The 25,851-nt window shown below is 39.9% G+C and overlaps 1 protein-coding gene across 1 annotated transcript in view; it reads right to left on the reverse strand.

Annotated features, from left to right (window-relative positions):
• Positions 1-1,655: 1,655 nt before the first annotated feature.
• The window catches only part of LOC109289799 (ankyrin repeat and KH domain-containing protein 1-like), a 204,498-nt gene continuing 180,302 nt past the window's right edge, over positions 1,656-25,851 (reverse strand). The window contains exons 23-35 of the mRNA XM_019506001.1: positions 24,744-24,839; positions 23,314-23,430; positions 22,661-22,835; positions 20,948-21,404; positions 17,319-17,465; positions 15,675-15,785; positions 14,057-14,206; positions 12,111-13,726; positions 8,924-9,103; positions 7,562-7,816; positions 4,431-4,606; positions 2,647-2,811; positions 1,656-2,155 (exon numbers count right to left, since the gene is read on the reverse strand). Of these exons, the coding sequence (XP_019361546.1) occupies positions 2,096-2,155; positions 2,647-2,811; positions 4,431-4,606; positions 7,562-7,816; positions 8,924-9,103; positions 12,111-13,726; positions 14,057-14,206; positions 15,675-15,785; positions 17,319-17,465; positions 20,948-21,404; positions 22,661-22,835; positions 23,314-23,430; positions 24,744-24,839 (3,705 nt within the window). The 3' untranslated portion in view covers positions 1,656-2,095. The remainder of the gene's footprint in view (positions 2,156-2,646; positions 2,812-4,430; positions 4,607-7,561; positions 7,817-8,923; positions 9,104-12,110; positions 13,727-14,056; positions 14,207-15,674; positions 15,786-17,318; positions 17,466-20,947; positions 21,405-22,660; positions 22,836-23,313; positions 23,431-24,743; positions 24,840-25,851) is intronic.

Consider the following 25,851-nt stretch of genomic DNA (forward strand, 5'->3'; position numbering starts at 1 on the left):
CCACATGGCAGTCTACTCAGTACTTGGATGTCAGGCAGACTCACTAGCTATGCTCATGGACACAGGTGGAAAAGAGCAGCTCACATGCCCATGAGGCACATGGGACAAATTTAAATACCTGCAACCATTATTCCAACACCCATCAGTCCACATGCAGGGAAGAAAGAGATTGGCTCAGGGCTCCACAGCTCCATTCTGGTTGTGATACAGCAGCTCTGCCCCGTGGAGACTCTCCCCTTCCTTCCTCACACCTGCTCCCTTTCACTAGCTCTTGTCTTTGCTCTTCTGGGGCTCTCACTCCCAGCTTCTGGAAGATGCAGCATCCACTGGACAACCTAGGCCCCAGATACTTCCCTTCCTCTGTCACTCAATCACTCCAGCTTCCTCAGCTTGACAGTAACCGTTCTCAAGCTCTCACCTCAGTCTCTAATGTGGTAGTTGTGCTCCTACAGTGCTCCCCCCAACCCCTCCCCTTCCCTACCATACACACTAGCAGCCTTTGCCATGGCACTGCTTTGCTGTACAGTGGCAAGTCACTAAAATGAGCAGTTTAGCATTTAATTAGCCATCTTAAATACTAGAAGAAAAACTGAGTATGCCCAAAGGAGTATGTTGGGCTGCCTAAAATACTTGAATAATGTGTTCACCTAGTATTTTCAAAAAACCTTTAACATTTAAATGTTATCTGGGGCAGAAAAGAGACCATAATGTTGTACCATCCTTGCAAATTCCCACTGAAATTTCACTTTTGGTTGCTCTTTCCTCAAGTTTTTCCTAGAGAAACTTCACTGTTGCATTTAAGGAATTCTCAAGAGGGGTAACTAAGGTGATAAAGTCTGAGTGCTGAATGTGGCTTAGTACACTGGACACTGAGTCACATAGACCTGCTTCATAAGTGGACCATACCTTCAGATAGTGCATCACTACTGAGAAAGAGTTAAGCATGGTTTTAAAACCAAATTCTCAAGTTACCAACCTGTAAGAATGCTGATATTATCATTTATATGGATAGTAAGTGCAGGTTTCAAATAGCATGCAGAGGAAACTCCGAAGTCCAGTTCTTCAATGAAGTGACACTATATACTCTTTTCAACAGGTTTAAAGTACTTATGTCCCTTTAGAACAAATACTAACTTACATATGTTGATGGGGGAAACATTTGGTTTCCTAATACCTTTTTTTGTTTTTTAAGAAATCCAGACACCAAGATGCATATTAAATGAAAAATCCCATCATTTATCTAGGAGCCACCCAGTGTTTTCTGTTCTGTTGCCAAGCGGTCATTGGTTGGCAGGGTGTCAAGTGAAGCCATATATTCCCAGTGCCAGAACAATACCCAGTATCTTAGTTGACACACCAGTAAAAGCCAATGTAACAAAAACCTAGAGCTCTGTTAGATGAAATTAAAAATACAAGAAAGTTATGATCACTACTCAGGGAAAGAGAAAATAGAGGGGGGAGGTATCTGCAAAACAGTTTACAGACAATCTTGCCTCCTCCCCAAAAACTACTTGACTTTGTTCCTCTGTGAGCCGATTAATATAATCAAAGTTTTGAAGCGACAGTGGATACCCTAAGAGACACTGCTAAACATTAGAACTGTCACGGACAACAAAATGTGGCCTCCACCAAAATTCACACGCACAACCTATAAATACTGTTCGCCTTTTTATTGAATATTCAGGTAAATATTTCACATTAATACAGGCTACATAAAGTAGAGCCACTATACGACATGAAATTTACTCAACTTTTCCTTTTTAAGTATGTAAACAATTATACATGTATTTACCACCCTAAAAGGTTGAAATCATGTAATCATCTAGTTCTCTGCTGCATACAAGTAGCATTCAGTAGTGTTTAGCCAAAAGCACTAAATTCATCTGATTTTAAGTTCAAAATGGCTAAACTAACTGGAGAACAGAATCAGTTGTATAGGTAAATCAAATTTGTTCTTATACAATGGGCAATCAAGTTTCCATTTTTACAGCCCACAGAAAAAGAAAAATGCTTTGTTAGGCACATTAAAAAAATCCCCAGGGTTCTTCAAGGTCATAGGTTTCCCGAACAATGCTAAAAAGGATAGACCCTCAAATCAGTTGACGTACTTGAGATGCATGTTTCCAATGTGAGGTGCCCAGGTGCCAGGCCAAATCTACAGCAGGAAGAAAAAGTCAAGAAAAAATTTAGACACAGATACAGTTCCCAACTAAGACTTACTGTGGCCAAATATGATAAAACTGGGTGTATAAGTTCAGGCTCCTACATAAAAGTGGTCATATATTGAGGTGTGAGCTTTCCTCAGGTGATGCCAAGGTCTTGTCTGTATGGTATTGTATAAAATAGTCCTATCAATGTGTATTACTACTTCATACTGCTCCTAGTAAAATGTATTACTTTGATGAATGCTTCTGAGAACCAAACCGCTTATTTAAGGAACGCAGGATTGAAAGTTTTGACCTGTATATTGAGCTTTAAAATATAGTGCCCGTGTATCTAAATAAGACATTTTAGGAAAAAAAAGTCATGTGAAAAAGTCTCAATTTAAATACAAGTCAGGTTTTAAAGTTTCATTTATTCACAAAGTACAGAAATATTAGGGAAACATGATGGAAGGTTTCATTTTAAAGACACAGGCAACTTTACCTGCTGAGCATCAGTACATTCTGTTGAATTTTGGACAACCTTGATCATAGGGTTCCAGGCTGGATCTGGAGTATGAAGCCCATTAAACAAAGGGCCTCCTGGGCCATCAGCGAGCTGAGGATGTGAAGGTATTAGAGTGCCTCCATACATGGAAATTGGTAAACCCTAAAAGATCAAAAGGAACAACTGCTGAATAGTCCTCTGGTTATGGGCAATGACATCATGTACCTTATGTTTCTATAATGTAGGAACTTTCAGCACAAGAATGTCAGAGTACTCTAAAGCAGTTATGGGCAGAGATTAAATTCCATCTACCCCTGAATGTTGGGTTAGAAATACAGGAACAATTATGCTAATTTAATTCTTCATCTTCCTGACATATCCACATTAAGTATCATGACTGTATGCACGTGCTTCTTTTAGATGAATCTAAAGCCAGATGTGTCTGCTCTGCACTGGGCGATGTCAGATCTCATGTCATGCTGTCACTGGCAAGTGTTGCCTCCTTCTATGCCACATGTTCTTCAATCACACCCAGCCTCATATAAGCACGGCAAATGTGAGGTGCTATGCAAAATATTTTAATAGCCAACAGCAATAGTCTTCGAGTTCAGAAAGGACTATATATATAAATAAAATGGCTCTGTCTGAAGAAGGTATCCTATATTGAGTCTTGGTTGCCATGACGTTCTGGCAGTTCTCACATGCATTCCCTATATTCCTACACACGGTAGAAGGGAATACAATTCTCAGTACAGTAAAAGCTGTGTTAACTGGCATGAGTGGGGAACATGGCGTGCCAGTTATATAAAAATCCCAGTTACCCGAGGCAGGATGCTTGGGGGGGGGGCAAAGGGGTGGGGTGTAGCAGTGGCCAGATACAGAGTGACAACAGTGCAGGGTGGCAAGTGGCAGCTGCCACGTGCAAGCTTCTCCCCCCCCAACCTGCATCTGGCCAGCTGGCCAAAAATTCTAGTTAATAGAAATGCTGGTTAACACAGGTTTTACTGTACTTTCCAATTTCAAATTTCCTGTCGCTTGCTGCTTATGGGCAGAAAGTATTCTTCCTGCATTAGAACAATCTTATATGTCAAGTTCAGAGGATTCTGACAAAGTATTTTCTCCAAAAGTTCTTGGAGTCTTCTCACAACATCAGTAGGACTGCACATGGTCCTAGCTATTCTTCAGCTACATGAAATGGATGATTTGGATGTACTGCTCTGAGCTACTTTTCAATTTTAAACCGCTTCTGTAGTTCTGTGCAATACTGCCACATGTTTTTAAGAAAACCATAGGATAGATTACATACAGTCTCTTTATCTGTAACTTGCACTGGAAGTATTAAACATTAACCAGCTTGAAGAGATGATCAAGTCCCACAATTCAAAAGTTTCAAGATTCAACACAGCATGTGAAGAAGTAAAAGTGGAAGGTGTCATTAAGCAAGTTTCCCCATAGACCTGGGGTACTGGTCAGTGTCCAAAAATATTACATTTCAGTTCCAGCAAAGTCTAGGTGTGAATAATGCCCCCCATGCCTAAACAGTATGTTAAGGTAGCAGGAGGCCTGAATGACAGAATTCTCTTATCCGATACAAAATAGTTATGTCTGAAGAGACCAGTGGCCTGTGAACCTGATCCCAATTTACTTCAGAAAATGGGGATTAAGATTAAATCCCTTTGCACAGTTTTGTACTTTTATAGTCAAACTAGCCATCTGCCAAGGGGCAAGTTTGTAAGGGAAATGCAGACAGTTGTAACAAATGCAATCTCTTTGCAACTTACCTTAGAAAAATCCACAAAACTATTTGGCATAGGTTGGTGGAAAATGTTTGAGGGAGCCACTATTCCAGAATCATCTCTTTCCATTGGCTGATGCTGCGAAAACGTGCCTGGGTCTGATAACTGCTGATGCATTGGATGATTCCCCATTACAGGCTGGGACCAACCGGACAAGCCTTCTAAAAAGAGGAAATTAAAAATGATTATAGCAACATATTTACACCCCCCCCAGTTGAAAACAATCTGGAATGGAAGTCAGTCAGTTGCAGATACCACTTCCACATATTTTAGACATCTTAAACACAGAATGCTTTTGATCCATTTCCTATCTTGCAACCTTAGTGACTGACAAGCGAAGCACATGAGCCTACCATCTTCAGTCTCATAAGCCTCTCTCAAAACAGCTGTACACAGCCATAAGACCCAGCTATATGAACAGCCTTTCTTCCCTAACAGGCCTCAAGCACCTTTCATGACTATGTCAATGCAAGATGGGAGGGTCCCAAAAGTCGCACTTGGGATGTAAACTGTTACTAATGGAAATGCAGAGAACATTCTGAAGATTGAGGCAGATTATGATGACAGCATCTCAGGTGGTGGGGGAGTGAATGCATCTGCTATTATCTCATCCCCTTATATATGCCAGACAAGTCTAAAGCTTGTACTAGTCACCAAAAATTGCATTTCAGATGCCTTCAACAGAGCCAAAACTTTGAAAGGGTGGTATCATCCATGTACAGCACCACTGCATGAGAACTTTATAACCTCAGTCTCAAAACAGAAAAGCAACAGTGAAACACCAAAATTAAGTAGGAAGCCATCAGCTCAGATCTGAAACAAAATTTAGGCCTTATTACAGGGATCCTGGTTTTCTCTGTTTCAAAATCCCAAATTCTCCAATTAAAACCCCCCAAATCTGCGTTTTTCCATGATTAAAGTGAAATGCAATTTGGAAGGACATCAGTGCCTCAATCATTATAATAAAACAAATTCTAAATACCTATATATTTTGGCATTCGATTTTGGTCTTTTTTTAATCATAGAAAAATCAGAGGTCTGCCTGCCTCTTACACTCATCTGGCCCACGCTGTCCCCCCTGCTGCTTTGTGGCACTGAGCAGCCTCGATATGCTAGTGCCTTGTCCCCATCCCTGGTGTTGCCACTCACTCCTGACATGCAGACCCCTGCCAGTGCCCCTCACTCCTGACCCATAAACCCCCCCACCCTTCCAGCCCTGCAAGTGCCCCTCTCTCCCAATCTGCACTCCCCTGGCCCTGCCAGCACCCCTCACTCCTGACCTGCAGTCCCCCAGCCCTGCTCCCAACTTACAGCCCCTTGCCCCCCTCACCTAGTCCTGCTGGAGGGGGTTCCCATCTGTCAGGACTAGAGCCCACACAGCCCCCTCTTCCCTCCCACAGCAGTGCCTAAGCCCTGACTGCTACACGCAGAAGGCAGTGGCTGCTGCAGCTGAAGCACAGCACAGAGCCAAGCTTCTCTCCTCACCCCGCAACACATGGGCAGCATGGCCAAAGTAGATCCTTCTCCTCCCCCCCACGGGAAGAGAATGTGGGCTGCCCACTATGGGGCTCCCCACTCTGCTGCCCTCCCCCAGGGGCCTCCACAGCCCAGCATGTGGGACCCAGCATAGGACAGCAGAGAGGCTCAGTGCTACTGCTGTTAGCACCACTGCTGGGAGTCCCATATCAGTTGTGCTGCCATGGCGAGGTGCCCCCTGCCCATTTGGCAGCAGAAAGGTCATCGATGGCAGGGTTATGACCCCCTCCCTTTCCCTGCTGCTGCCAGGAGGGTAGGGGGGTGCCTCACCATGGTGGTGTGGGGCTCCCAGCAGCGGTAGCAGCACTGAGTCTCCACTTTCCTAAGCCAGGTTCCACCTGCTGGGCTGCAGAAGCCCCTGGGGGGAAGGCAGCAGAGCAGGGAGGTCTAAGCCCTCAGTGGGCAGCCCACACCCTCCCCTGCCCTGTGCACAAATTTGGGGGGGGATGCCCCTTTCCCCAGGAGTGTGCATGGTGGTGGGGAGCCAGCTTCCCTGTTGCCCCGTAGATGAGCTGCCCACGCCTCTGTCGCATTCCCCGGCTGGACCCTGTGGCTGCGCATTCTTGCCCTGGCCCCCAGGGACTGCCCTGGCTGGGCAGTGCACCCCAGGCCCCAACCCTGCCTCACTCCCTCCCTCACTGTGGGGGGCCTCAATCTGCCAACCTCCTCCCCGAGACCTACCTGCAGACAGCTGGGTAAAGGTGCTCTCCACCGCTGCCTGGCTGTATGGCTGGCCACGTGCATGTGGCGCCCCCTGCATTCTAGTCCCCCAAGCAGCCCCTTGCAGGCTGAAACTCTGCTAGCCTCCAAGGGGAAACTCACTGTTTCCCATGTTTTTCCTCCTTTAAAGGTGAAAATAGAGGCAAAGTTTTTCTCCTTTTAAAGGGAAAAATCCACATTTTTCCACAGCCAACAGAAAATCTGGATCCCTGCTCATTACATACTTTAACATACTTAAGACACTGATTCTCAACTGGGGTGCAATGAGTTCCTTTTAAGGGTGCCATGGGACACGAAGAGGTAAAAGTTCACCTATCAAATTCAGTAATACAGAAGATTTCAATCTTCCACATTTACCCTGTAACTTTGCAGATTGTAAGCCAGGTAAAAAAAATTACATGAGAGAAAATTACTATAGTTTTAGCAGAATAAATTTGGTATGATCTTACATGAAAACAATTGGTAATTGGCTAGAAATGTGTTTTGAGACTGCTGAACATGAAGCAACCCTTAGAATCTCCTTTATAGGTTAGAGATTTGGTACTGATTGATTTTGGGACTAACAGAGTTCTCTCTCTGAAAATACTGCACAGTGATGAACAAAAAAAGTAATCATGGAGAAAAGTATTTTTGTTCTTCAAAAATATCCCATCCCTGAATGGTACATTTGATTCCTTAGTCCATAAAGGAACATTTTTATATGTAACTAGCAAGTTGCATTCATTACTTTAAATTCCATCCTGGAATAATACATTTGGAATTCTGTATTACTCCAATAGCTTTTTAGCATGCAATTACCATAAAAAAAGTCACAGAGCTTTCTTAAACTAGTTTAGTTAAGACGTATTAAACTTACTTACCCGATACACTGTTAACTCCAAATGACCAGATACCACTGTGACCAACTGGAGCTGTGAAGTTGGTTCCCAGCGGGGTAGGAGTAACAGACCCTCCCTGTCGAATTCTAGCAAGTCTCTCTGTCCCAATGGGAGGTGGTACTTTTCGATCTTGACTTGTGTTACCCGTTTTTGGCTGGCCCAAGCTAGAAGGTGCAGAAGCAGCTGACAGGGGTGAGGATGATCCCGAGGAAACTGATGGAATAGGAGATTCACCTGCTGACAAAAATATTTCTCTTGCTTTATTATACATGAAACATTAACAAATAAAGCTAAATATTATAAATGGTCTTCTACATTAATCAAATTCTGTAAAGTAGAAAAAAAGCGAGTGTATAAATTTTACTTTTCTAAGCCAATTGAATAATATATTTTGTGGCTGAATATTAATTGCACTAATCACTGTTTGGTTCTCCAGAAAAATTCTTCTTTCAAAGTGTTTAGTTTAACATAGTTTTATAATTGTACAAATGGTTTGAGCCACCTGAGCATTATGTGACACTCGCTGGACATACTAGTAGAGTTAAAAAAATTAAACAAAAAAATAAGAAACCTGAAATATTTTTCAAAGCTATTTTAAAGTCCTAGCCAAAATTATCTAGGCATCCAAGAAGCCTGATTCTTGGAACTGCTGAACATTCAAACCTAAGTGGGAACAAATTAAGGACAGAATTTTCAAACATGCACCCCTTCCCCCACCCTCCCCAGCACAATTTCCACCACCTTGCACTAAGGCTGTTATCCTTTTGGAAATCTCATTCTGAGCCGACTGGCTGGGTCCTCATGTGTCCTAGCAGCTGCTATGACTACAACTATGTTGTGGCAGGAAAGGACAGGAGAGTCTTTCTGTTCAAGAAAATATATTAAGGACTCAAACCACTCTTCAATTTTCACCATAAAAAGGGAAGCCCTTACTGAAGTTTTTTAATTGTATGAAGACAGAGTACCAAATAAATCCAATGGCTTCACTTTTTTTTTAAACGAAGCATCGTGGAATCTAAAAGCAGCCACATCAATTTAATCTAATGTAATTATATTTTATGACAAGTCCAAGGGTTAGTCACAAAAATGAAGCTTGTTGATACAGTCTAAGCCCCTGGGAGTGTTGTTCGCGTAAGCCAGTAATAAACACTGTCAAAACCCAATGGCTTTTTATACAAAATTCGAGTAGAACTGAGTTAAACTTTTCTACATTACCTATATTTGATAAAGCTAAAAACAACCAACTTAGTTTCTAAACCCAGTGATATTAAAAAAAAGTCATCACTAGCTAAGACAGTAACTAAGAAGGTATATAATATTAAGACAGACCCATGAAGTTCCTACATGAGTTTGTTGCGCTTGTCCACGGATGTGGTGAAAAATGCTGTCTGTTAAAACTGGGGGTTCCAACAGGTGCTGGCCCTTGAAGATAAACCCGTGCTCCTTGTATGTTGGCTGAAAAGCCTGTCAGGGGCCCCGAAGACGATGTTGTAGAGATGTTTGATGGATCTAAAGAAGGTAATCCTGGAAAGAAAGAGAGAAAAAACGAAGGAAAATTGGTCAAACATACAAGTTTGAGAAAGTACTTCAGGGTACCAAAAGGCCTACTACAAACACAATTTAAACCTGGTGTTCAGACACCCTCTTCTGGGTTATTTTCATGTGTAATTAGGTTTTTATTTCTTAAACAGGTTTCAGATCAAGAGAGAACTACATTCTGGAAATTTAATTTTTTGTCAAGTGTTGTGACAATACTGTGTAGGCCATACTTCTAGTTACTCTGAGGTATTAATGCAAGACTAACACAGAAGTCACCGTCCCAGCTTCCTCCTCAGTCACCCAAGCAGCCAAGTACAACCACCAAAACAAACAGGAATGACCTGGGTTGGTGGAAGACAGAGGGCAGAACACACTTTATCAAGAAGTAAGCCAGATGGATATCATATTTTCTTGCATACAATACTACACATTATCTAAAGGTTCACAGAGGTTTTTTAAAATTTTTTTTACTTTTATTGCTTTAAATCTTCCTAGATGAGGGGAAAAGGTCTTCTTCCAAGGTACTTCTGACCAAACCCAATGAGATAGCATCAGTGTATGAGGGAGGGTATTTCAGAAAGTAAAATTGCTTTTTGAAATAAAACTACTTTGGCTACAATGATCACATCACTTTTCTACAGTCATGACTGACAGGTGCACGGGATAAGGCTGCCATCAGTATTCCCCTGTTACTGTGCAACTTCCTGCTTGGTCTCAGACATGCAGCATGAGTTGTCATTTTGCCGCTACCTTTCTGATGCACCCTCTTAAACACTCTATTAAAAGTAAAGGGAAAAAGAACTGACTTAGCAGCACTCCCCAAAGTAAAACAGTCTATTTCATAACAACTGACGAAGATTCAAATTTTCAAGCCGAGACCTTTAAGTAAATGCATCATCACCAAAATCCTTCAACACCCTTTATCATAGTTTATTAATAAATATACATAAATTAGGATAGAACCAGATTTTCTTGTGTTCATTTGGGTTTCATTTCAGACCAAGACCCTTTGCTTCCAACTTGTATTTTTCTGTATTAGGAGAAAGAAAGACTGCTCAAATTCTGCCTCATGATACAGAGGCAACATATGCCAAAATATTCACATGAATAAGGAACTAGGCACTCTACTGCAAGCCCATTTCTAGGGCAAACTCAAAGTGTAAGCTTATGGAAAAGGAACTTAAAAGAATAAACTTATGCTTAGTCACACAGGTGATATAAATCTTGGTGGCAACTTCATAGAGAACAGAATTTTGATAAGCCTTACTGTACACCATGTCATATGAAAATACGATGAACCACCAGTGAAAACTATCAGTCTTAGATGCCCAGAGTTGTTACATTCCACAGCACAGAAATACCAAAATTGGTAACTGGGCATTTTGACCTCAAAAGATACAAGGAAATACTGTGTAAATTGTGCTGGGACATAATATCTACTATTTCTATCTCAGTATTGCATATAATTCCAGAACTTCCTGATAGACTTGGAGTAAAATCAGCTATGTAAGTGCAAGGGACAAAGGGTTTGCTTTTTTTAAATTAAAGAAATGAAATGGGTATAAATTTAATAGCAAAATTACTGCAGTGAAGAAGTCTCATTTTGCCTTTATAAGTGTAGTTACTCTCAGAACTCCTGAACATACATAATCCTAGGGGATCAGAGTTATATGGCAAACTGTCCTATTTACCATAAAGTTCCTTACAACAGTGACAACAGCTGGTCAATTATAAACACCCATAAGAGAAAGAATAGCTGCTGAAGACTACTGGAGAAAGGCAAAACATTTTATTTAGAGGACTAGAGGAATGAAGTTGGACTACTTCAGCTGCAACAATTTTAACAACGTCTAGTCTTCTTTGGTACACTGGGAACAGACAAGTCATAAATGTGCTATTTGCTTGCATCCTTCAGGAGGTGGCCAATTTAAGCAAATATCTTTAAAAGCTCTTTTAGGGATTATGGCAAACATCTTCCAAGTTGTGTGCCTGAAGCTATGAAGGTAAGTGGCCTGATTTTCAGACATTTAACACCTGTAGTGCCATCTGAAAACAATGCGAATGCAGCACTACTAAAGACAAACTTCATGTATATGTCCAAGTCGAATATTCAAGTTTAAAAATTTTGCCCTAAAAATGAAGATGATTTTTGGGATCAAGAGACAGGAGGACTCGAAGCCAATTAAGTTGAAAAAGCTTGAAGGAAAGCTGTCCAGCTACCCACATTCAAAATTCACTAATTTTCTACTTTGGGGGTCAACAACCTACCTGCAGAGCTATTTTTACTGACTCTCAGAGCTAAGGGGGGTTTCTTCAATATTCTGGCATAGGGGATGGGAGTGGAGGGTGGTGAGTGGTGGCTGGAGAGGATCACTGACTGGACTCTGGTAGCAGCAGTATGGGCCAAGTTGAAAGTGCCACATACTTGAGGCTAAGCTCTGTTAAAACAGCCCCCCCACCCTGTTCTACATCATATGGGTTGAACTAAATGATCTCTTGAGGTCCTTAACAGCCTGGATAAGGTGCTATGAAGGAGGAAACAGGTCTACCATGTGTTTTGCTCCCTATTGATAGATCAAGTCCCAAAGGATGAGAAGGTTAGACAACTGCCATACGAGCAATAGGGAACAAGATCCTCCTCCCCTACTACTTTTGATTTAGTGTCTTGACAATCCATCCTACAGCTAATAAATGCTTGAGTGAATTCCACCCATGTGTATCAAGCACAACAGAGCTTTAACTTTCCATTAAGGGGCCAAAAGTTGCAAGCTGCTCCTGCAGCATTCCCAGTGCCAGAAAAGTTGGAGGGGGAGGTCAGAGGATCCATGTTTATCATTCAAAACAGCATTTGAAAAATCAAACTTAGCTGACTCGGCTCTTGTATTGGGGTTCTATGCATGTTACCTTATAAAATACTTCTGGAGCAACCTGAGGAGGTTAAAAATCAATGACAACTTTCACCTTAATCCAGCACATCATTTTAGTGACTTACCTACTGGACTAGTAGAAACTCTCTGGGAAGGTGGCCTAAATCCAGGAGCTTTGGAGTTATCAGGATGCACATTTTCTACATGTCCAAGCACAGAGTTATTCAGAAAAGTAGACTGAACAGTGAAAGATGGGTCTGCTGCTGCTCGTGTGGATAACGGACAGTCTCCCCATCCTTGGTTGGCTGGCACCTGGTTGCTATCAAAGAGACTACTAAAGTGATTGAAGAGCGTTGCAGGCCCAAACGTAGGAGGCAAGGATTTGTTTGCTGGGTTAATGTGCATCTGAGAACCATTCATAACGTTCATGGCTGATGAAAGCTGCACTGCAGCAGGTGGGCCTTGCGAAGGTGTTAAAGGAACTGGATTTGTAACAAAAATAGACTGAGGATCTTGATGTAGGTTTGCATTTGGTACCACTGAATAGAAAGAACTCCTAGGCTGCATTCTGTGAGAAACTCGAGGTGCTGGTACAGCTAACTGAGGTAAATTACTGTTGTCCTGATTATCTGCAGCAACTGATCTGGGGGAAGCTAAGCTTAATGGAGTGGGTTCTGAGCTAGATGAAAAAGGCATCGACATAGAAGGACTCATCTCTGACATGCTGGTTGGCAATATTTCATCTTGGACATTATTCAGAGGTGCAGGACTGCTTGCTGGGCGAGTTTCTACGACTCCTGGATTGCTGCTAGTTGACATACTGCAACTACTTGCAACGGAAGTTGGCGCGCTCACACTTCCAACAGGCTGGTCAGGTGTTGACGCCTTCTCTTTGGGTGCTGAAACAGTTGAAAGAGAGTCCGTTTTAAGTGTAGATTGCTGCGTCTGTGGACCATTAGAGGGCAGAAATGCTGTGGGAACTTGCCCATTGTTGGCAGGTACAGAGGAAGCAGAAGGCAGACTGCTACAGGTGCTTGTCACAGTTGAGACCGCTGTTGCTCCAGTACTTGTCTTCGGAACACAAGCAAACAACTGCTTTCTGACTGATGAGGGAGTTCGACTGCTGGTTACACACAGTGGTTGGGTGGAAGCAGCTACAGATGAGACAGTAATAGGACAACTAGAAGTAGCTAATCCAGTAGACTCTGACTGTAAAATATTCCCATTCTGATTACCTACACGACTTGAACTATTATGCTTCGGAGAACTGTTTGTGCTGCTGGGGTTAACTGGTCTCACTGGGAATGGTCCCCAAGTGTTCGGCGAAGGTGAAAAAGTTCCTCCAAACTGGGCCATAGGTAAGCGAGGGTGCCGAATCTGTTGCATAGTTTGGGCAGCCAGCAAGGCAAAATGAGGGTGGGAATAAGCTAAAGGAAGAGACACTGGAAAAGAAGAACGTACATTTGCTGGAACATTCTTGTTTAGTTTATTAGTGGGCTGGAAAGTCGATAGCGTTGATGACTGTGATGTGACCAGAGGTGGTGCGCCAAGAGGAAACGAATTTTTGTTAGAAGCAGCTGCAGTACTAACTCCAGTTGAAAAATTTGCATGAATTGATTTGGTGCTAGAGGCAGGTGTTCTTATATGAGTTTTAGGAATCAAATCTTCCAGTTCCTTGGCAGGATCTTGAATAAGAGCATTGATGAGCTGCACTGCATATCTTGTTGACTCTGTACCACCCCTGAAATTTTAAAAAAGTATAGCATTAATCTTTTCTTAAAATGGAACCCTCACTGTGTTGTAATGCTTTTTGGGGCATCATAACTGTAAATGGGTTTATAAAGTGTGTTGTCTATATTAGCATTAAAATGGAAGTTAATAATAAATAAGCTTATTTCCTTATACTCAAAATTAAATCCATAAAGCAAGTAAGTCAAATCTTAGCATACATCTCAACAATACACCCATTATACTAGTGCCAAGGAACTAATGTGTCCTATGTTAAAGGGTAAAGCACTCTATGAATGTAACACACTGTACCAACTCAGGTATTTATTTCCATATACAGTACCTTATTGTGATCATTCGCTCTCCATTCTTATCTTTTTGTTTATCCACATCAATATGAGCACCAGTGACATCCTGAATTGCTGTGATGTTGCACCCACCTCTCCCCATTATTCTAGATACGACAGAAGCTGGGACAGATAATTTCTTTGACCTATAATCATAAGGATTGCAAACATGAAGCTCAGAGAAGGTAAAAACAGCATTAAAAAGCTTACTCTGTTTGACAAATGGACACATCCATTTTTTTTTTAAATTTCATGGCAGCAAAGTGGCTGTCTGCTGGTAATTAGTTCACTCTTTGAAGCCTCTCAAACTCTCCCACTGAAATGAGTCATCTTTCTCAACACTCAGTTTCTTTACAGCACTTCAGCCAACTGTGGCATCACAGATATACGCACATTATACCACATATACAATGTTTGATGCTATTCTTCATGATTTGTCCTAAATTGTTCATTTTTACAATTTCTAACAACATGAAATCTTAGCTGACCATCTTAATTTACATATTACTACACCATTTCAAATGCTAAAGTTTGTGGTTTTCAATCACAGAAATTAGTCGTTAGATTCAAGGTGCTTCCACAGGTTATACCCAGATTATTAACCTTCTTTAACACGTTTGCATTGAACATCTTTGGAAAACCTCGCCTGAGCAAGGTTTTAAAATCAGTGTTGCAATCAAACGTCCTTTTTAGAGTCCATCTCTCTCAAACTTCAAGTGAAAAAGTACACATGCTCTGAAAGCCTACAAGTGACATTATCTACATACTGTTGCCTAACAAATTGGTCACTTCTAAAATTCCTAGGTCCAAAAGGATGCAGAAGCAACTATAAGGGCAGCACTGATGTTCAGAAATACAAATAATGAGTATTTCAGGCCACAACACAACCCAAACTCGCTAAGCTAATTAAACAAAGTGCTAGGATTTAAGTTTATGTGGCATTGATGTGTCAATGCAGGCATACAGCACTGAGAAATCTTAGAACATAAGGCATACTTGCATCTAGACCCCAGCCAAAGTCCCTTTGGGCCACCCCTTGCTCCCAAACTTAAACGCTGGATCTCTTAAGCCCATACGTGATTTTCAAGCTTACCAGTGGTATATAACAAGTGAACTATGCAGTTAGAGGGAATTCAAAGGGGTTCCAGAAACCACTATGATGAAGGTTCAAGAATCTTTGAATACAGTATAGACTGTACATAACCTTAATTGGTGCCAGCTCCACCTATTCTAAATTTCATTTTATTTAAGATTTTAGATCACTTGACCAAGAAATTACTTATTTCAGTTAATAAAATGCAATTTAAAATCGACATTTTTAGACTTACATCTGACTATTATTAAAATCCTAAATGCCTCCCTGCCTTAATTTATTTCTCTCCCCTCCATCAAGTACACACTATAACTATAGTTTTTTCTTTTATATATATTTATATACAATTATATTTATACATGTATATATAAGAAAGCTAAGCTTTACACGTTCCTGAAGTTTAGACTTTAAGAACAACATCAAAAATCCTGAGTTGGCAACACTGAATCACCCACTGATGTCTCCCACCCTACCCACAACAAGCTCCCTGCTTTTAACTCCGAAAAGCCCCCCAACAGTACCTTTTTGCTCCTGAACAGCAGCGCCCTCCTCTCTGCAGCTGGAACTGCTCAATGGGTGTTGGCTGCAGAGTATTGCTAGGGGGCGGGTCTTTCAAAACTCTGCCCACTTGCCTGTTAAGGGTAGAAGGAACATTTTCATTGGTTATTTCTTTGCTAGAAATCCCTTCTACCCAATGGGATGCATAGGAGTGGGAAGACCTGTTTCTGGAACTGGGAGGGGCTTTTGAAGGAAATTAAAGTGTGCAACTCCCAGGCACTTCACAAACAACGTACTAAACGATTCTTTAACTGTATCGGTGTACTGCCATTCATGGCAGGGTACAGCAAATACAGGTCCAGACTAGATTTTTTGAATATATTCCTCTTAAAACAAATCTTAATTTCTTAGGGTTACCAAAATCCACCATTTTAGAATGAAATGTTTTGAACACTAACATCGCTGACAAAACAGTAATGTGTATTAACCAAAAAAAGCAAATGTAAAGCATAACAGTTCAACTGAGTCTATGAAACTCAAAACACCCATCTGGAGAGATGGTAGCAGCTCCAGGGTCAATAGTGGGGTCCCTGGCAAAGCCATATTTCTAATGGTTTAAATGCCTGCATGACTCACCAAGTGGGCATCTGTGAGCAAGCATTTATCAAAAGGACCTCATAACAAGAAACAATATTTGTGAATATACTCAAAACAAAGGAGGAACCCTGCATATTGTGACTGGCATGAAATAACTTGAGAGATTGAAATGGTATGGCTTTTCTGGCAGCAAAAAAAAAGATAGATAATTTAGGTAGGTTCCCTGAAACCTCACACTTCATATCCTCTAAAAGTGCTCAGTATACATACACTAAAAGTTGCTCCAGAATGGGCTACTTAGTCACCATTTAGCATTTCAAAATGTGAAAAAAGTCAGGGATAAAAGCACCAAGCACCAAAAACATCCAGTATCTACAGTTTTATACTGTACTTTGCTTCAATAAACAGAATTAAAAAAAAAGGAAAACAAACACTTGCCAGCTACAGCTAGCAAACAGAAAAAGGTTAATAAAATGAGAGAGTGATAAGCCACCTGATGTCACAAAAATGCACACAATTTTTTCAGTTAGGAAGAAGTCTTTCAGTGGAAGCAGCTCTTTGATTTAAACATGCCCCTAAAGCCTATCCTAGGGTTGTGACCGAATTGCTTTTGCCCACTGTCCAGTTCTATTTATCATTATCATCATCACTGATCCACACCCCTCTTTAAAGAATCCCACCTTAAGCTCCAGACCAAGCTTTTGCTATGTTGTCTTTTCATTACCTGTCAAGCCTCAACCAATCCCTTGCCACTTAGCAGCTTGAATAAGTTTCTCCTCACAAAAGGGGCTTCTATGCAATCACAGGTAATACAGTAAAAGATTCCAATTCCTATTTTCCAACATAATGCCACGTTGGGTTTTTTTGACTAGTGTGCAACTACAAACCAATTACAATTCTTTTTTGTTGGCAGCACTGTACATCAGGGAAGGAGGGATTTTATAAAATAATTAAAAATACAATATAATCATATTAAAACAAATTCTACTGGACTTTCTGCACAGGTATGTAATCTGTAAACTCAAGAAGTTATACTTAAGTTTTACAGGAGTCAAATATGTATATCTTACCTTCTAACCACTTCTTTCCAGCCTTCTTCTCTCTTCTGGCCTCTTTTTGGACTAGTAAGATTCAGCTTCACATTTGGAGAGGCAAGAGGCAGGGACACAGATTTATAACTTGCTGATAATGAATTTGGATTAGTATCATCATCAAGTCTGGGAACAGAGATGTATTGATCACAGATTATAAAATTAAGTTACAAAAGTTGTTGTAATACATACATTTTATGAAAGGCAAAATATAAATACTAAAATTCTTTTATTCATATTGTGCAACAGTTGTTGAAAGGGAGCCTCCATCATATCTCCTCACCAGTTGTCCAGAACCCACAAATTCTCTGACAACCATATGCCTAAATCACATCAAACAATACCAGAGATGAGATTAAAATGCCCTTTATGCTAGGAGGTGCGTGACCCCCCTGGTTAAATCCCTATCTGTGCTGCATGCTATATTTTTGTCATGGTTTAACACTTTGTTAACATCTTAACTTTAGGTACTTCTGTCCCATATTATCAAAATCTGAGCATTTCATAAACATACACTAATCCTTACATGAAGCAGGAAGAAAAATCTACTTCCCGCCACCCACTTTGAAGATGACAAAGCAGAGTAAAAATAGTAAAGGTCATGTATTTTTAAGGTATTTAGGCATTTAATTCTCACTGATTTCAATAAGTTAAGCACCAAGACATCTTTTGACAACATACCTTCCTTAGTCTAAGCTAACAGTAAATCTGTGGCACATCAGGAAAGTTAATGCAAGTTAGCAAAGATCTCTAGCCTTGGGACCATCAATCCCTCTTGTACTAGGTCAGGGGTCAGCAATGTTTTTGGGCAGAGTGCCAAAAACACCAACTTCAACTTGTAAGATGTTGGTGTGCCAGGTGTGGATGGCAGGGGAGCCGCAAGGGGCCCGATCTTTGTTGTGACCATGTAGCCCTGGCCCTTCCCTGCCACCCACCCAGAGGCACAGAGGCCAGGCAAAATGCCTTTGAGTGCCACACTTTGGCCTATCCCTATACTAGGTCTTCCCTTGTTACCTGCAGCCCCTTTGTTCTACTTTCTCATTCTGTCTTCCTTTACTTGCTATGTCTCAAGTGATTGAGTCAGACAATCTGTTCATGTTCTATCTACCAAATAAACTCATATTTCAATTCCTGTGTAAGCAACCCCTACATATAAAAGAACTCTGCTTGAAGACTGATGCTCAAGCAATACATTTCACAAAATTTTCTTTTTGCTTGTGTATGCTTTACCAATGTAACAAAGCAGTTCAACAGACCACCTGTACGTTTCCTGTAGACTCTCAGCCTCAAAAATCTGATTATTACGGAATTAAAACACTTCCTACAAAAGCCTATTAGAGAAAACCCCCAAAACAGTGAAACGTGGCTTGGATAGGGGCAATCCTGCCTCAGGCAGAGGGTTAGACTAGATGACCTCTAGATGTCCCTTCCAGCCCTGCTTCTCTATGATTCTATGAAACTGGTCATGTACAAAATAAAGTACCAAAGACAAAGTTTTTTCCTGCCACTAAGTAATTATTAGGTGATACTTGTAATTACAATAGCTAAACTTTCAGTACAAAGTGACTTTTAAAAGCAAATGTTCTGAAGTACAGATACGGTTAACTTTATCATAGGCATGGCAAGGGAAGCAGGCAATCAAATACAAAAAATTCAAAATGGGCTGTAAAAGGTATCATTTAGGGAAAAAGATGCTCATGTTTCAGAAGCTTAATATAGGCAATCCTCGACTTGCACCGTTTCGCGTTACAACATTTTGCACTTACAATGTTTATAAATGGACCCCGTTTCAACTTTATGATGTCAGTTTCAACTTAACAACGCTTGACCCAATGGAACAAGTTCGCTGCAACGCTCACCTCCCTGGAGAACATCTGTCCAAACTTCCTTGGACACTTTCTTTAAGAAAGCAGACAAGACCCCAGAAAAACCTGCACGCAAGACTCCTGAGAAGACTCCAGCCAAGAACCCTCAAAAAGTCCAGCAAAGTCACCTCAAAGAAGTCCTTCCAAATCAATGTGATTGGTATTTACAATATAAATACATTAATGTAGCTATATTACTCATCTATAATTGATCGAGTACAAAATTCTGGGGTATTTTTGGTGAAAATAGGGTATTGGGCCTTGGTTCAGGAACCAATCCCCCATTTATAACATTGTTTCTTATGAGAAAATTGGTTCCAAGTTGCAATGTTTCAACTTAAGATGCGGTTTTCAGGAACCAATTGTGTTGTAAGTCTGAGGACTGCCTGTAGTTTAATACACGAGTCAAATTTCACTTGTCCAATTCTGGCTTTCCTTTTACTTGAGACAAAGGACTGCTTATCTGGATAACTGAAAAGTTTGCTGCTGTCTTGAAAAATAAATTATGATGAAAAAAGTGATGTTTATAGTGATATTATCATGTGCCTTGCAAGCTACTGTGGATATATATTTTTAAGAGGCTTAGTCTTGAAGCATTAAAGAACAAGCACGCAGTTTTAGACTGAACTGTTGATATACTGGTACCTGGTTCTGAAAATGCAAACAGGGCCAAAATAGTTAAGAAGAAGGAAAACTGCTATGGATTGAGGAATATTCCAAATTGTGCCAGGTTACAGGAAGATGTTTGATTACTGTAAGCCCTAACCTCCAGTCTGCAAAATGCATCTTAGTCTTCAATGAACACATTTTAAATTAAATTAGAGTTTTTGCCTCTTTTCAGGCTGTCAAGTAAAACACAAAATCAAGGTGCAGGTGTTGTGTTCTTTTAAAAGATCTGCTTTACTTTTTTCACTATTGAAATCATCTTGATCACAACCATAAAAAATGATGCCCTATTTACTCAGTGCAGGCAAAACACAGGCAGTAATGCTACAAAATTCCTGCATAAAACCCTATAAAAGTCTCTCAAAACATGACTTTAAAAGTAGCTATGTTGAGGGTCATAAATTCAGATTTGTGTCACTATTCAGACTGTGGCTTCTGTATTTTATAAGGTCACCTATTCACTAGGAACCAGACTGAACCTCCAACTTGTTTTACATAAGCCAGTGTACAGCCATTATATTACTTTGACCTTCTAGTCCAGGCTGGATATAAAGGAATCAAGTAGACAGTCTGAAGATGAAGGATGCTGTACATCTCACTACCAGATAACCTGTCATCCTGTCCTATTTAAAACAAAAACAATCACAGAACTATTCGTGTGAATGAATTATCAAACCATATAACAGCATTACTGAGTAATGGAACTACTTTTGTAAGACTATAAATAAAGCTGACACTGAGGTTTCCAATCCTCTTACCGTAAGCTCTTTTCACCATCCATTCAGTTGATTCACTTTATACGTCTAACAAGTGCAGAGATCCTGATTTGGCAGAGCACTCCAATTTTGTATGGAGTTGCCAACAATGCCAGAATTCTCATTTACTTTTCATTTTTAAAACTGGCACACCCAAGTCAATTCAGCTATTTAAAAACCATGCAATAAAACAGAATTTTAAGACTGTAGTCTCACAAACTGATGCGATTTACCTGCTGTAATTTATCTCCAACAAACATTTACACTGATACAGACCAAGGTAGAGTTCTAAAAGGGCAAGGAACAGAAACTGATGGCTTACCTTGTTGGTGTTTTTGGAGCTGAGGTGCTAGACTTTTCTTCCTGAGAAGGGAGCAGCAACGAGGAGTATCGCCTATCAGTAGATGAGTTTGTATCCATAGTGAAGTTTAATTCCTGGCTTTTACTTCCACTGCTACTCTCACTATTACAATCTGTGCTATCCAGGTTATCAGAATCACTATTCCCACCTGCACCGCCACCTCTTGGCTCTCCATTTATTTTATTTGTATCTGCTTTTTGTTGTGCTAGAGATATATGCTGATCTGGCAAAATTATCTGCACATTCTGAGGAGTGTCCTTAGTTTTATTTTTCTTGTTTTTTCGGTTGGTGCTGGGGGTAGTCACCACATTGGCTCTCTTCTTCCCGAAGACATTTGTGAAAGTTGCTGATGTTGCAGAGATTCCAATTGTAGTTGTAGTGGTTGCACTGGGAGGCTCTATAGGAACTTCTTGCTCCACTTAAATGAATAAAAATAGATAAAAGGTATTTACCATTTATTTTTAAGACAAGATAGAAAATTCTTGCTGATCAACAATACTTTTACATTTAAAGTTGCAATTCTGGTCTCAGCTTCCACTAAAATAATAAAAGCAACTGTTTTAGTTATTACAAACATCCTAGATGTGCTGAGGGGATTTTGATTTGGGAAGAAGGAAAGAACTGAAGGAATGTGACAATTAACAAAAGCAGTTTCATTCACTAGGAACACTGAATTGTCAAATTAAACTTTTGGCTGTATGGTAAAAACCAGAGAAAAAGCAACCCTAAAGTAAAGAGAGAGAACTGGACCAGCCTATTCAGCAAGACCTTTGATTTCTTTAAAGATATTTTGCTCTTCTGAGGCAAATAAGACTTTTTTTAAAACTAGAAGTCACTTTAGGTTTTAAAGTTGTTTTTGGCCATCCTGGAATATGTACACTTCAGTATTTGTACTAAAATCTAAAAAAAAAAAAAAAAGTTATTTAGGCTACAAACCAATGACTAAAAAAAACACAGCATGGTGTAATTATGTTCCCATGCCATTTTTTTATTTTTTATTTATTTTTTTTTTTTATTATTCTTCTACACTATTTCTCCCATTGTAAGCTCTCTCCCAACAACGAATTAAAACAGTCAGTTCTGCCAGTAAACCTTGCTCAAAAACACAAGCTTGCTCACACACACAATTTGGTACATAAATTACAAATACAAGCTTAAGCCTTCTATTTGGACCCTAGAGGGAAGACCAGCAGACTCTCTTGATGCCTGAAAGAGACCTGTGCCCAAAAGCTTTCAAAGAACAATTATTCCAACTATTCAGTTGATCTAATAAAAGATATTAATTCAATTTATTATTAAGGATTCAGGCTGAAAGCCATGCTCCTGAAAACAACATAACAGATATACAACCATAATATAAAGTTTAAACAAAAATAATAGAAATGCAAAATAATAAAAAAATAAAATAGGGCCAATTATAAAAGCGTTATTCCTACTCCTAGAATTAACATAATCAAGTATAAATATGGCGATAAATTAGATCATGAATCTATAAAATGTTATGCATAGATCCACAATACACTAAAAAACAAATATAGTGATACATTTAAATAAAAGATATCATATTTACCCAAATAACCTTGCCTGCCTCTGTCCATAGAGGAACACAGTTACAACCAACACTCCAGAAAATGCATGCTTTTCAAAGTAAAAATATATATTTTTTTTTTTTACCTTCATCATCATTTTCTTCTTCATCATCATCTTCTTGCAGCTCTAGAGTTTCCTTAGGTTTGTTTTCTTCATCTTCTTCCTGCTTTCTTTTTTGTTCCTCCTTCTTCTTCTTTCTCTTTTCCTTTCTCTTCTCTCGCTTAGCTGCAAGAGCTTGTTTTCTGCTTTCTTCTCTTGACTGTGGGAAGCAAAAGCATCCATATTTAACCATACTAAGCATTAGTACCAAAGCAAGGAGTGCTACTAATTGAATTAGTCATCAATAGTACTACTTGCTGCACACAGCACAAAGGCAATTCCTTCAAAGTTTTTTATGCTGCTAGTCATAATGACCTGAAACTGGAAGTAGTTATTACTCAAAAAAGGACAGTCCTCACCTTTTCTAAAAGGGATCAGTGGGGATAGTACTTGTTAATGCACATTGTTTCCAATTTGTTGCCTATGGTGGTCAAAAGGTCTCAACAATAGATGTACCATTTTATATATTCTGAGATTAGATTAAAACATGTACAGTCAAAGTATACACTGCAGACTCAAGTGACAGCAGCAACTACAAATCTGAAGAAAGGAAAACAAGCCAGTTTCGATATACCTGAAATAAAGTTACTTTATACCAGTCAAAAATCAAGCTAAGATGATGGCATTTTTCCCCTCACCTTTTCCAGGTCAAGCTCCTTTAGCAGGATACTAGCGTTCTTATTTGCTTCTGCAGCTTGCTGATCTTTAGCCTTCACAATTGTCTCCACACACTGGTGACATTTTTTCAGCAGCTCCTGAAAAGTAAAAATACTTTATGAAAAGAATTGAAAAAAATCCAAAATGAATTATTGCAGCTTATTCTGCAAATATGAGATAGCATGTTTATGAATATTAATGAGTCAATTAGTACGACATAGGAAGATACTTCTCAAAGGTTTGTATTCAGTAATTTACTAAGGACTGTTTGATATTAAAAGAAGGACATTACCAAACTGTGAATAACTTCTCAAACATTCCACTAAGATGCCATTTTTCATCATCTGACCTGATGTCTTGATTTTGAATACAATACATTCTTCTTTGAAAAGCTTGTCCAAGAAGCCCAACTATACAATTGGTCCAATAACAATCACTCTAAGAAACACTTGCCTCTTATGGAATTACTGGATCATCATGGCTACACCTCTTACACTACTAGAAAAGGGGACTCATTTTAAAATAAGAAAAATAAATTATTATTAATTTGGTCTCCTTTCCTTCATTACATTAGCTATTTAAATAAACCTCCTAAAATTAAATAACGAGAAATGCAAAGGGCTTTGTTTTGGGGCCACTCCTTTAAGGTCTTAAAACAGAAAGAAAAAATAAAATTATATATGATACAGGGATGTAAATCAGTTACATTAGTCTGAAAAAGTCAAGCACAATGCAGGGCAGGGTGGCACGTTACAGACAAACTCATTCAGAAATGCATAAGCTTTTGTAGGTGACAGCATCTGATGAAGTAGCCAGTCACCTACAAAAAAAAGTATGTATTTTTTAACAAGTTAGTTTTAAAAGGTGCCACCCTCCTTTGCCTTCTGTGAGAGGCAGAATCATAGGCTATAACCTGATTTTTAAGAGCTTTTTATTTTTCTAAGCAATTTTGAGTCAAAGAAGAAAACACAATCCATGATGGGAAGACCAATTTGTCATACAAGAGTTGTTAACAACAACTAACCAACCAACCAACCAGCTTTATTGTATTTGTGTTTTTATTTTAAGATTGCTTAAACTTTTTTTTTAGGCTTAATATCTTTGAAGGGCCCAGGACTGCATTTCGCACATATCCAGAAGAGAGCTGTTAACTGAGCTAAGGTTGAAAAGTCACACACAAACAGAAAGACAACAAAGTTGCAGCAGAAACTGAAAACACTCAGTTATCTAATAAATAATCATGGAGAGGCCCACGATCTGCCATAAGAGCAACAATTTTCTAAACAGAACAGTGCACATCTAACATTCAAATATGATGTTTCTATTTCACATGTTTGCTAAGACTGGCACTTTTATCTGCATATTTTTAGAAGACTTAATGCACTCGGTCTGCTTTCACATTTAAACTTACCTTGTCAGTTATGGTAGCTATGTATCGCATACACTCAATATCTGAAGGGAACTGGTTAACTTCTTTCACCAGGAACTGAACTACTTTCACATGACCCTAGAAAATTAAATAAAATTGCAGTCTCCTCTGGCTATGAACAGCACATGCTGGCAATTATAACAGTGAGTGCTGTTAAAACAACAGCAGAAATAGTGACGTTAAAAAAAATCCACCTACATAAAGGATAGTGATCACCAGAATTTATACAGCACTTACAATGATCTTGTTGTACAAGACAGAAACAAATATAGCCCCTGATGCAGTGAATTCATGGACTAAAACAGTAATTGTTAACTAGGGTGACAGCGTACCCCAGGGTGCCCCCAAGATCTTTTGAAGGGTGACAAAGTATGATAGCTCAGGCTTGTTTCTGCCTGGCCACTGCCCTGCCCCCCACTTTCTGGCCCCTCTACAAGGAAGTAAGCACTATCATTAATAAATCAGGGTGCTGCTCAATTCATAAAAAACTATTTCAAAGTTATGCACGGGTGCCTCAAGTCTGAAAAGGGTGAAAACCACTGGACTAAAAAGACCAAGGACAGAAGGAGGCTGGACACTGGAACTCCAATGGCTTATAGTGGATGATTTTAACATGGTGGTTGCACTGTGAGGGCCGTTTTGAGGGGAGGGATTGAATGTCTCTACAGGCAAGACAACACAGCTAACAGGATTAGGCAGCCTTGCCTCCTCAAACCCAGCACCCACAGAAAAAACAAAATCAGATGTGAAAAGGTTCAAGATAGTGGTTCATCTCAAATCTGTAGCTTTCCAACATGCTGTGTTAGAAGCATCTGTGGTTTAGAAATTCCTTTCTAAACCACAAAACTAAGCTGCTGCTTTTACTTTCTTGATATGTAGTAAGAAACCAGAGTTCTAACAACAAGGTGGCTTCTGGGGGAAAAAGTGCAAGCCATAGTTTCATAGTTTCTAGGGTCGGAAGGGACCTGAGCAGATCATCTAGTCCGACCCCCTGCCATGGCAGGAAGAGGTGGTCATCCAACCTCCTCTTAAAAACCCCCAGGGTGGGAGCCTGCACCACCTCACTTGGAAGCTGGTTCCAGACTCTAGC

Source organism: Gavialis gangeticus, unplaced genomic scaffold (genome assembly GCF_001723915.1).
Source record: "Gavialis gangeticus isolate Ggan-Ray unplaced genomic scaffold, GavGan_comp1, whole genome shotgun sequence".
Classification (NCBI taxonomy): Eukaryota; Metazoa; Chordata; order Crocodylia; family Gavialidae; genus Gavialis; species Gavialis gangeticus.